We start from the raw sequence: 12,227 nt of genomic DNA, 5'->3' as shown, positions 1-12,227 counted from the left end.
TCTCAAAGATTTTATAAAATAAATGTATTCCTGCACCTGCTGTCCAACCTTGCCTTATTATTACTTGAAATCTTTTAAAAATAATTTATATAAACCAATAACAAACAAAATAACAATTAAACCTGATTTCTTCCCATATCCAACCCACTGTTTTGCTCCTAACAGATATAATTTGATAAGCCATCTTACAGCTGTATCCCCCATTTTTATGGTAATGTATTTTACAATATCATATCTTTACACCCTCTCCTTTCGTATAATATTCATTGCACATAAAGATATATATCTTAACTTATTAAATCAATCATTGAATTAAAGATTCGATATTAATAAATGATTTCCAGATTCTCTTTATAAAAATCGTAAATAAATTTCAAGATACATATTTTTAAAGAAGCAGTTACATTTGCAAATTTATCTGTAGTATTCAAAACTAAACTCATGAATGATGCGATTTGTTTAATTTATTATCGGAACCCTGGAAAAGAATCTCTGGAAAATTCCCCAGAAATCAACAGATCAGAAAATAATTTTTCAATGTCCAAACCAATTATCTATAGTTTCAGAATAAATCAAATCTAGATATTTTGTGCAAGAAGAAAAAAAAATTGTTAAAAAGTTTATATAGTAATTTTAACCGTCTTCTTTTTCACTTTGATTTTTGATCTATAACGTAAAAATAAAGTCAAAATAGATTTTAGGTTCATCTAATTGTCTTAGCAACATTATAAAGATTATAGTATAAGTGAAAGGAATTTCATTGTGAGTGAAAAAATATTTGAAAATAGAATATAAGATCCAAAGACTTAGCTAGATGATCCTAGAAGCATTCATATAAATATTATTGCTTACGAACATTAGTTGCGATTTTTTTTAAAAACTTAAATAACAATTACTAAACCTGAATTCTTCGATATCCAAAGCAAATTTTGTTTCTCAGCCGTCTAAAATCAATATATCTATTCTTCCACTCTATTCCACTAAAAAAACATAATTCTTTAAATATGATAATTTTGCAGTTATATATTTTTTATACAATTTTAATGATATTATACAACAATTAATAATGAAAATAACTTTATACTTCTAAAATATATTTCTTACAACAAAGCAATTTAATTTGATTATTGAAAAAATTTTTACATCAAAATTATTTTAATATCCTATTTTTTTTTTAAGTATTTTGACTCTCAAAATTATAATGCAGAATTTTTCTTCTTTTCTGTTTCAGAGTTCATCTTGAATTTAAAAAAAAACAGATTAAATTTATGAGAACACTGAAAGCCACTAGTTTGTCTAGGACCCCGAATGATAATATAAAGATGATTGACGTATTTATTGTAAATTATATGACAGTTTTAACTTTTAATTGACAAGTTCTTTCTGGTGATATATATATATAATATAGATGGACCTGGTGAATTTGACATAATTGACAATTTATTTATTTAGAATTAACATTTTTCTGTATAATTTTTTTTAGCTGACTCGCAACGCGGAAGGATAATAGTAGTGATGTTAAGGTAACTAGTTACAAGTAACTAGTTACAAAAAATAACTGTAACTAGTTATATTTTTAAAATTGTAACTAGTAACTGTAACTAGTTATAATTTTTGAAATGTAACTGCCTAAAGTAACTAGTTACTTTTAACGATATATTCAAATAATTAATTTTATTTTTAATATTTGTGATAAATTAATTTTAAATTAAATTTATTAATTTAATATTTTGTGAAAATGTCTGATTGTTATAATTTCCCGTTCAAATTGATTTTCTTTTCTTAAATTGTTACATTGCTGCTGGGCTTCATAATTTTGTAAGGAAATTCAAGTAATTTAATAAATTTTAATATTATATTTATTTACAAATGTAGCACAATATATTTTTTTCCGTCAAGTAACAAGCATTGGAACTTCATATCATACGTAATAAAAAAAATTTTTTAGTATAAGGAAAAACAAAGACAGATTATTTTAGAATTTAATATTAAATTATTAATCATTACTTACAAGAACCATGTCTAACAAAAGCATAAGAACATGACTCAAATTTAAAAAAATGATTGCTTTCTGAAATTTATTTTTTGGTCTAGCCTGAATTTTATTTATATTCAAATTATATATAAAATAGACACATTTTAGAACTGTATGTTTCACTCTAATTGATTATTCTATTCCTAATTTAGATAGTGCTATTTATATTTATCTCCTAGATGGAAGAAACAGAATACAATATGGATATGGATTCTGAGTCAGATGAAGAAATTATACTCTCCTACAATAATTGCAAAAAAAAATGACCTTCCTTGGCCAAGTTTTGAAAAATATTTTGAATACCACAAGGCTGGTAATAATACTAATATTATTGTCAAATGCCTCTTATGCCTACCATATAAAAAGTATATTGCAGCATCTAAGTCATCCACAGCTAATTTATGGAAACATATCTCTGTAAGTTTATATAAATTGTATTAATATTATATAGAATAATTAAATGAATTAACTTTATAACAATAATTAATATTAATTAAATATTTATATAAATAAAACATATATCTATAGAGAAAGCATCCTAACCAATCCGTAAATATAAAACAAACCATAGATAATAAAAAAAACAATTCAGCCACATCAAGTAAGTTAAAACAAACTAAACTTGACTTTGGTGGAAAATCAAATTTTAAAGGTATCAGCAAAGATAAATTTGATTCACAAATTATTAAATATATAATAAATGGAAATCACCCATATACAACCTGTGATGATGAAGATTTTGTTGAGCTGATAAACACCCTGCAACCTAATATGAAGATTATATGCAGACAAACCTTAACCTCAAGAATATCAAAATATTTTGTTCAAATGAAAGATATTCTAATAGAAAAATTGTTAGAGCCTAATTATGTTTGTACAACAGCTGACTGCTGGACAGCATTTAATCGGTAAATATTATTTTTTACTAAAGTGCACAATACATTTGGTTATCTTTTGTTATATTAATAATAGCTCCTATATTGGTATAACAGTGCATTGGATTGATGTGGAGAAATTGGAAAGGCGTTCAGCTATTCTAGCCTGCCAAAGACTACAAGGTAGGCATACATATGATGTGATCAGCAAAGCCTTAACTGCTGTTTTTAAGGAGTTCCATATCCAAAATAAAAATATCTGCACAATAACGGATAATGCTAGCAACTTTTCAAAGGCGTTTAGGTATGCCTAACTAATTTACTTTATAAATTATTTCTCTTAGAGTATTTAGCTGCCCATCTATTATAATGGAGGAAGATTCTGTTTCTGATATTGAATATATCTCAATAGAAGATATAATGTCTTCTTCTGGGCTCTCCAGTTATGATAATAATGACTTCGACTACCTTCCCAAGCATCGAAGATGTTCTTGCCATACATTAAACTTAGTGGCAACACAAGATGCCAACAAGTTACTTTTAAACAATGAGGGGTATAGGAAAGTTTATAACTTAGCTATATCTAAATGCCAACGTTTGTGGAACCTTCAAAATAAATCTGGGCCATCTGCCGAACTTATTTTAAAAAAATTACATTCTCAACTCCCATATCCCGTTATAACAAGGTGGGGTTCCTTTTATAAATTCCTGGCCAAAATATTATCGTTCTTAAATCAAGTGCCTGTGGAATTTGATTCATTATGTGATGAATTAAAATTGGGTAGATTCACATCAGATGATCGTGATTTTATAAAAGAATATTGTAGTGTAAATTTAAATTAAAGTCTTATAAAAATTTACAATTTAAAAATTAGATTATGCGACCAGTGTCCAAAGCCATTGATATTCTTGAAGGTGAAAAGTACATGTATCTGGGTTATTATACCCCAACAATAACACAAATAATTATATGTATGGCAGATGTGCAGGTATTAAAATATTGTCAACCTCTAAAGGATACTATATTAGCTAGTATTGAAAAAAGGTAACTTAAATCAAATAATTATTTATAAATTAATAATATCATGTTATAGGTTTAATAATCTTTATGATAATGACAACATCATTGCTTCAATTCTTCACCCTTTATTTAAAACTGACTGGCCTTGGATTAGGCAAGAAAGGAATAAAGCAAAAAAGGAGGAAATTTTAAATTTAATAAATACCTTAATACCTCAGAGTGAATCCCAGACGAATGAATCATGCTCAAAACCAACATCACTTGATGTAGTTGAATTTTTTGACCTAAAGCGCCAAAATATTCTGGATAATGAACTTATAGAAAACTTTATCAAATCTAATAACAACACGTTTTCTTTATATAACGATTTTCCAAAGTTAAAATTACTCTTTATTAAATATAATGTTGTTCTAACATCAAGTGCTCCCGTAGAGCGCTTGTTCAGTCTAGGTAAGCTCATATTTGAAGATAAACGAGCACGTCTTCTAGATAATAACTTTGAAATTAATTTGTTGTTAAAAGCAAATAAACATTTATTAGATTCTAATTTTTATGAAAAATAAATGTTTTTTTTTCAATGCAAATATATATTTTTGTATTCGATGTAAATATTCAATTTTGCGATATTTTTTATATAAATAAATTGTATATTATTTAATAACTGATTATACTTTGTTTTTTTTATATTAAATAAATGTCAATAAATAAATAATGCGCATATGAATGATGTATAAAGTAAGTAACTAGTTACTTTTGAAAATAACTGTAACTAATAACTAGTTACTTTTGTAAAAATGTAACTAGTAACTGTAACTAGTTATGTTTTTGCCAATGTAACTAGTAACTGTAACTAGTTATGTTTCAAAAGTAACTTTTAACATCACTAGATAATAGGTACCCCGGGTGTTTTTGATAATTCGTAGATTTCTATCTTAAATATTAATTGTCTGCCGTTGATATTACGTAAAGAATAAAAAATATTTTTAAAAATTTTGTAATATTTGCTTCATATATTTTTTTTTTTACAACACTTCAATATTTTATATGGACAAAATATAACCCCGGTCTACACTCCTCATATTTTTAATTTACCGTTTGAAACAATTTGCATGATATAGCCAAAATGATTATAATTTTTTTCTAAAAAAAAACTCCGAATAAGTTTATCAAAAAATTTCTAGTGGGGGGGGGGGGGGGGGGGTATTTAAAAATTTTTTTTAGAAAAATCCGATGCGGGTGGTTAAAATTTCTTAAAAACAAAATCAGGACCGGGCCTGAAATATAGAACCTCATCGATGATTTTTTCAAAATTTATTAAATTTACTAAAAAAGAAATCATGGAAATTCATTTTTAGATTAGGTAATAGCTGAGATCGCCAAAGACCAACCTATATGAATATCCATTGTATTTATACATTAAAATATAAACATTTTTTTTTAAACCTTAATCATGGATCTTGAAAAAATTATTGTTCTTCTTTGATGGGAATTGTGACATCATAGTTCTCTGAACTTGTCCAGTTCTATCTTAATGCATTTTCTCATAAAATTATTTTTTTAAAAAAATCTATATTATATTTATATAACATTTTCTAGTTCAGTTGTAAATTTATCTTTAGAATTATTAAACAATCATTTTATAAAAAAAAATTGATTTCTAATTCTTTGTAAAAAATCGTTAATTTTTGTAATATTGTATAAGCAAAACGTAACATTGATGTCAAATGAAGTTCAGAAAAGAAAGAAAAAATTGTTTTTAATTTACTTGTTTAATAAGTAAATTACGACTCCAAACGTCATAATAAGCTCGACAATTGTAATCACAAAAATTATGAAATTTGAAATGAATATAATTCTGAGTAAATTTTTACAGTTGTTAGATTAGCTGATTGTTAGAAATCCTAACAAAGCCAGACTTAGAGATAGTGAAATGATACCTTTAAAAAAACTGTTATCCAGAATACTTCCTATAAAAATGTACTCAATTACTTTATTTTTTTGACACAGTTCTACCAATTTCTAGTTCTGATATAGAATTATGCTAATAAAATTAATTTTCTAAAGAAAAATTTTAAAATGAATAATAGTTGTATTATACAAAATAATAAATTTTACAATCAAGTATCTCCTTAAATTAGAACTAGAAGATTTTGAGCTATCATACTTGTTGTTGGACACACTTTACATTTGGGAAGGATTTAATTAGTTTATTGAAGATATAAGATATTAATGAAATAACAACACCCATGCCTACGTTTAATCTATAAATAATATTTAAAATAAACTATACTATTAGTGATTGGTTAAAAAAAAATCAAATGTGATAAAGGGAAAACAGCTGATTAAAATTAATAATTTTTTATTTTCAAATTAATAATAAGATTTTCTATAAGTAAAAGAATGTTAAAAAAACGAAAGCGTTTGTCAGAAATAAAATGAACTTCGTTTACAAGATTACAGCGCACAGCTTTACGCCACCTGTGTTGACGGCAACTAAAAGAATGGGCCGCGTTTATTAGACTCACGTGATGTATTATTTTTAGGTCCCCGAAGGTGGCCGCCGATAGTATTTCCGGCGCACAGATCTGGCATAAGTCTAATAAACTATTCGAAAGTAACAAAGCATGTTTCATTTCTAGAAATCTAAAGCAACAGAACTAGTTGTCAAAATTTTTTTTTAAAAATGACCCAGAACCAGGCTTAAAAATAATGTTTATTTAAATCTATAATTTTGATTTAACAATGTATAGTTTTAAATTAATATAAGAAATTTGTATAATTGTAAATACTAAATATTGATAATTTACTTGACATTTTACAAAATTTTCAAATTTCCAATTAGGTGAATTGTTAATAAATTTTAGACAACTTAATTCATATACGTTTTAATTTATTCTCAAAGATTATTAATTAGAGGAAAATGAAAGTGAACAAGTCAAAGTAAAAATTATAATATTGGATATTGTTTACGTCTAAATAAAATTTTTAAAATTGATACACATGACTTTGTATTTTTAACTATATTTAACATATAAATAAAATAAAAAATTTATTTTTTATACCAATTCACGTCTAGTTTTTTAATTATGATTTAAATATAGAATATTTTATTTTATCAATTCAAAAATTCTTAAACCCGAGCTGAACCCGGGTTCAAAAATATTTCCCTGAACCGAACCCACCTTTATTAACCTTAAACCGAACGAACGCTGGCAAAAATTTGTCCGGGTTTGCATAGCTGCTTCATACTTTGGGTCTACAAACAAACAAAAATTCGGGGCCAGCCTGAGTTTAGGTCTTACAAAAACATATGATCAACACATTAACAATATATAGACATTTAACTTTATTTGATATTCTTGAACGATCACAATTTAAAATTCGCTAATTAAAATTTGATTTTTTTTAAAAAAATAATAATAACATGATTGCAAATAATTTAGCTAGTTTATGAGTATATAATTTAAAAAACCAAAAAAATAACACTTTTAAAAAAAAAAATTCACATATAAATTATAATATTCTTGATAACGTCGAAAGAATAAAAAAAAATTCCTATTTTTCACACTTAAATAAAAAAAGGTATAATTAATTAATCTGATTATGTTTTTTTGTCTTGAAATAATTTTTTAAAAAAATAAATATATAATTGTTTTTAAGGAACACGTAAATTTAGGCTTTTTTTCCTGTTTTAGCATTTCGACTATTTAGTGTTTTTTAGCATCGACTTCGGCCATATGTTTGATCAAGTCAACAACCCTGTTACTGTACCCGTATTCATTGTCATACCTAAAAATTATTTTATAAATAAAATACAATTAGATTAGAATAAAAATTTAGTTTAAATATTTTAAGATGGACCTTGGTTTATTTTCCAGTGATCCCAAAATGTTCGGATGGTGTTTGATTTGAAATTAGTCATAATTCAGCAAATTAATTTTTAAGTGAATTATTACATAAACTGTAAGAATTCTTTTTAATTTCTTAAATAAAGAATATTCAATTAATCCTTAAAACTATTCTTTACATCATAAAAATTGATATTGAACAAAATATACATTTTATTGAATAAATAGAATGAAATTTGAAGAATTATATCTATTTAATGATATAGGACTTTTGAATGCTAAATTAACCTATATAAAAACGTTTCTTCCTAAATGTCCAAGAGAAAACATTTGTTTTGTAATGTTACAGGTAAAAATATGTGCAGGTAAAATACCCTCCATTTTGACTATTAGTCAGAAGTTGAGATTAACAATCCGAGGTTCATGTCACAAAAGTGAAACGCATGTTATTTAGAGTGTTTTAAAAAAAGTTTACTTACCACGCAATGATTTTGACAAAGTGCGGGTTCAAGGCAATGCCAGCTTTGTGATCATAGATGCACGAATGCGTGTCGCCAATGAAATCAGAATTCACAACCTTTTCAAAATAAATATTTTTTAAAAAATGATATAGATTTTTTTATAAAAAATTATAGCCATTTAGAGGTAAAGAAATGGGATAATTTCACTTAAAATATTTTAAAATCTCTAAAAAGGTTCAGCTGCAAATCCGAAAATTTCAACTTATTTGTTTCATTTTGAACTGGTTTCATTCTTTTCATACTAATTACCGTTTTGTTGGTAAAAAATAATAAACCTCTTCGTTGGTGTACCCCACGTAACGTGCCATGCCCTTGTTCTGGATGTAATCCTTGATGGTGTCCCCAATAACCTCCATACTTTCGGCCGGTTTTTCGAGTCGGACTGTTAAATCGATAACCGAAACATCCGGAACCGGAACTCGGAAAGCCATGCCGGTGAGCTTGCCTGCCATCTCGGGTATAACCTTCGCCACAGCTTTGGCTGCACCGGTCGAGGATGGGATAATGTTTTGGGCGGCGCCTCTGCCACCTCTCCAATCCTGTGTGTTTTGTTATTAGAGAAGCAATAAATATATATATAAGATTATGTGGCAAGTAATCCCAAATTATATTATAGAGGGAGGAGGGCTATGGGCGGGTATTAACCAGCTAGCACATGGTAGATTTAAAAAACTCATAGACGATGGGCAGACGGGTAAATTTTTTAAGATTGAAGAGATCGTGTCATCGTAATATACCCGACACCTATTGAGAAATAATGGTGTCATTAAACTATTAGAATTTGCATATTTTAATTTTTTTGGCGATAATTATATAACTAAAGGAAGGTCCCAAAATCTAGATTGATGATGCTTTCATTAAAAGTGTACATCAATGAAAACAGCTGGGCCGTTTTAATTACCCATATCGTTATTAAAAATTTTTAAAAAATAGGCCAATTTATTCCTATGTCTGACACAAACTTTATTAAAGAATTGCCTGCCTGATTCTCGAGATAATAAGAAAGCAAGCTATCAATTTAATAGCAGTTTATAACATGAGAATAATTACTAGTTACCAAAATGGCGGGTCCAGCTGATTTGCATTCAACGACGCTGTGTCAGCTCAAGTAATATTATATGTCATTGAGAGTGCCGTAAATATTTTATTGTCAATTACAATTGCGTAATTAATAAATATGTTAAGAAAGTAAACACTACACAATAACGAGATTTAATAATAAAGAAAATATTATTGTTAAAAAAAACGTCATGAATATAGGGGAAAAAAGCCATAATTTTGAATTTAAAGTATGACAAGTAGTCATATATATCATGGGGATTTATAGGGAGGTGCATACAAGTAGAGATTATTATAAAAATTTTAATAAATTTGCGTATAATGAATTCCGTAAGAATTTCAACCTGATCCTCTCAGATTTTAAAAAATTTTTGCAAGATTTTGTATATGTTTGCGGGAATGTGTTATTTTTACAAGATTTTGTATATGTTTGCGGGAATGTGTTATTTTTTCAATGTTCATTTTGTAGATACAGTAACTTTTGATTATATTAAGTAGTTGAAAAGTTGGCAAAATTATCTGAAATTTGTACATGTGTATTTCAAACAATCAGATTTTTAAATATTTTAAAAAAACGCGCCAAAATAATAACACATTTGTCGTTAAACATATTATTACAAATAAGAAAAAAAATCTTAAAATACGTCTGAGATATAGTATGGGCCTCTAAATGTTCATTTAATTTTAAAAATCTTAAAATATAATTGTTGAGATAGAAGCTTCATTCAAATATATTTAATTTAGATAGCCTGATGAAAGGTGCTTAGAAAATTAAGAGAACACCTATCAAAAACTCTGCAACACCCCCCCCCCTCCCATTTTATTTAAATCATAATATGCAAGAATGAATTTCTTTTACAATTTGCAAATTCGGGGAAAAAACTGCAATTTAAATAGTATTTTTTAGCTTTATAGCGCGAGCAAATTGAGCATTTGTATTTCGTTATATAAAAAACAATGCATTTAAAATAGTATCGTTCAAATATTAATGTCACACTATTCCACATTTTATTTATTTGAAAGGACATTCCAGCACATTTGTGATTCCACAAGAGTGCGACATTATATTTAATAAACAGTGCTTATAGATTTGTGAAATGATCATTTAAAAAAAGTGATTAGTTTGTCATTACATTACAACTAGGATATTCTAACATGTTTGGTTGATGATCAATTTTATTGAAAATTTGATGAAAGGAAAGAAAACAAATTTTATCGCACATTTATATTTTTTTTATTTAAATTTAAATATTGGCCTAAGATTTCATCTGGCTACCATATGTTTTTATACATCAAATTGGATTGAAAAAATTTAAATTAACAATCTATTTCTTATAATTATAAAAAATAAACATTAAATTCTATACAAATAATTTCTTAAATAAACAATATGGAATATTTTTAAAATAGCAAAAAAAAGTCAAATATTTAACAGCCAACAAGGCAAAAAAAATGTAAAGAAAAAAATCATCAAACCTTATGACTAGGCCCATCCTGAACTTTTTGTGTCGCAGTGTAAGCATGAACAGTAGTCATGAGTCCTTCAATAATGGTGAATCTTTCATGAATAATTTTGACAAGGGGAGCCAAGCAATTGGTAGTGCAAGATGCATTGCTGACAATATGAGCACTTCCATCATATTTGTTCTCATTGACACCCATAACATACATTGGGGCATCAGCAGAGGGGGCTGAGATGATTACCTTAACAGCTCCGGCATCTAAGTGAGCCTAAATTTATTACCAAACAAATGGGCGTAAGATATATTACACATTAGGTAGCCAATTAAGTACCTTTTCACATAGATGTGTACTATTTAAATATATATGTTAATGGTGACAATTATAAGAATATTTTTAAATAATCGTTTTTATGATTTAAATATAAAAGTTAGCTATTGAATCTTCCTCTCTCACATGAGGGTTCTGAAAAGATCTAACCCATAATATATTAAAAATGTACAGTAACAAAGATGATTATACCTTGCATTTATCAATAGTAGTAAATACTCCAGTTGATTCAACAACATAACTTGCTCCAATAGATTTCCAATCTATGGTTTTTGGGTCTTTTTCACATGTCACTCTGATTTGTTTTCCATTTACAATCAGGTTATTACCATTATGTGATACTTCCCCCTTAAAACGTCCATGAGTTGAATCGAATTTAAACATATACACCTATCATAATGCAAATAAAAATAAATTGGATTTAATAATGAAGTCATACCATATAATCAGCAGGAATAAAGGGATCGTTAATGGCTACCACATTAACACCTTGTGCGATACAAGCACGCAACACAAGTCTGCCAATTCTTCCAAAACCATTGATTCCAACTTTAAAATCAGCCATTATTTAGGATAAATTCAAATATATAGGAAAAAAAATTAATATGAATGAAACGTAAGGTCAACTGGAAGTTATTCAAATTGAGGGACAAAAATATCACCACCGCAAAAATTAAAATATACCAAATCGAAAAAAATTCTATCAATAAATAAAAATTGTGAGAATTATAATTATTATCATACAACAATTCTATTATTTTAAAATGTTCTAAATTTGTAATTCTGGTGTAACTTAAGCCTTATAATTTTTAAAGATTAATTTAATAAGTGTTATAATTTTATTATTTTAATTTGTAATTTGGCGAAACAAATTTCATTTAATACCTTAAATATGTTGATATTATTAACTTTTAATTTTGTATTATCTTATTAGATTCTTCAAATAATATTTTTTTCTTGTTATTATGAGCAACTTTATTTTTTAATATCGCCCGTTAAATACTCATGTTTATTTTTATTTCCTATTTTAAACTGTTAATTAAATTACTATTTTATAAAATCTATAATACTATAAAT

At 26.7% G+C, this 12,227-nt stretch overlaps 2 protein-coding genes and 1 long non-coding RNA gene across 3 annotated transcripts; 2 read left to right on the top strand and 1 right to left on the bottom strand.

Moving 5' to 3' along the window:
• Positions 1-2,257: 2,257 nt before the first annotated feature.
• LOC135928089 (uncharacterized) lies at positions 2,258-3,614 on the top strand. The gene is made up of 5 exons (XM_065464421.1): positions 2,258-2,452; positions 2,564-2,943; positions 3,008-3,214; positions 3,255-3,474; positions 3,597-3,614. Exons 1-5 carry the CDS (start codon positions 2,258-2,260, stop codon positions 3,612-3,614), a joined length of 1,020 nt encoding a protein of 339 aa, XP_065320493.1.
• An 84-nt stretch (positions 3,615-3,698) lies between these two features.
• Positions 3,699-4,219, top strand: LOC135928969 (uncharacterized). The gene is made up of 3 exons (XR_010572431.1): positions 3,699-3,738; positions 3,786-3,955; positions 4,005-4,219. It is a non-coding gene; the product is annotated as an uncharacterized LOC135928969 (long non-coding RNA).
• Positions 4,220-7,260: 3,041 nt separating this feature from the next.
• LOC135928964 (glyceraldehyde-3-phosphate dehydrogenase-like) lies at positions 7,261-11,797 on the bottom strand. The gene is made up of 6 exons (XM_065465425.1): positions 11,590-11,797; positions 11,343-11,540; positions 10,836-11,090; positions 8,576-8,839; positions 8,259-8,356; positions 7,261-7,720 (listed from the first exon to the last, which is right to left on the bottom strand). The coding sequence occupies exons 1-6, from the start codon at positions 11,713-11,715 to the stop codon at positions 7,639-7,641; spliced, it is 1,023 nt and encodes a 340-aa protein (XP_065321497.1). The 5' UTR covers positions 11,716-11,797; the 3' UTR covers positions 7,261-7,638.
• Positions 11,798-12,227: the final 430 nt, after the last annotated feature.

This window comes from Gordionus sp. m RMFG-2023, chromosome 4 (genome assembly GCF_954871325.1).
Source record: "Gordionus sp. m RMFG-2023 chromosome 4, tfGorSpeb1-WG-v2, whole genome shotgun sequence".
Classification (NCBI taxonomy): Eukaryota; Metazoa; Nematomorpha; class Gordioida; order Chordodea; family Parachordodidae; genus Gordionus; species Gordionus sp. m RMFG-2023.
Note: the sequence above shows the minus strand (reverse complement) of the source record. Positions and strands in the feature narration are given on the sequence as shown.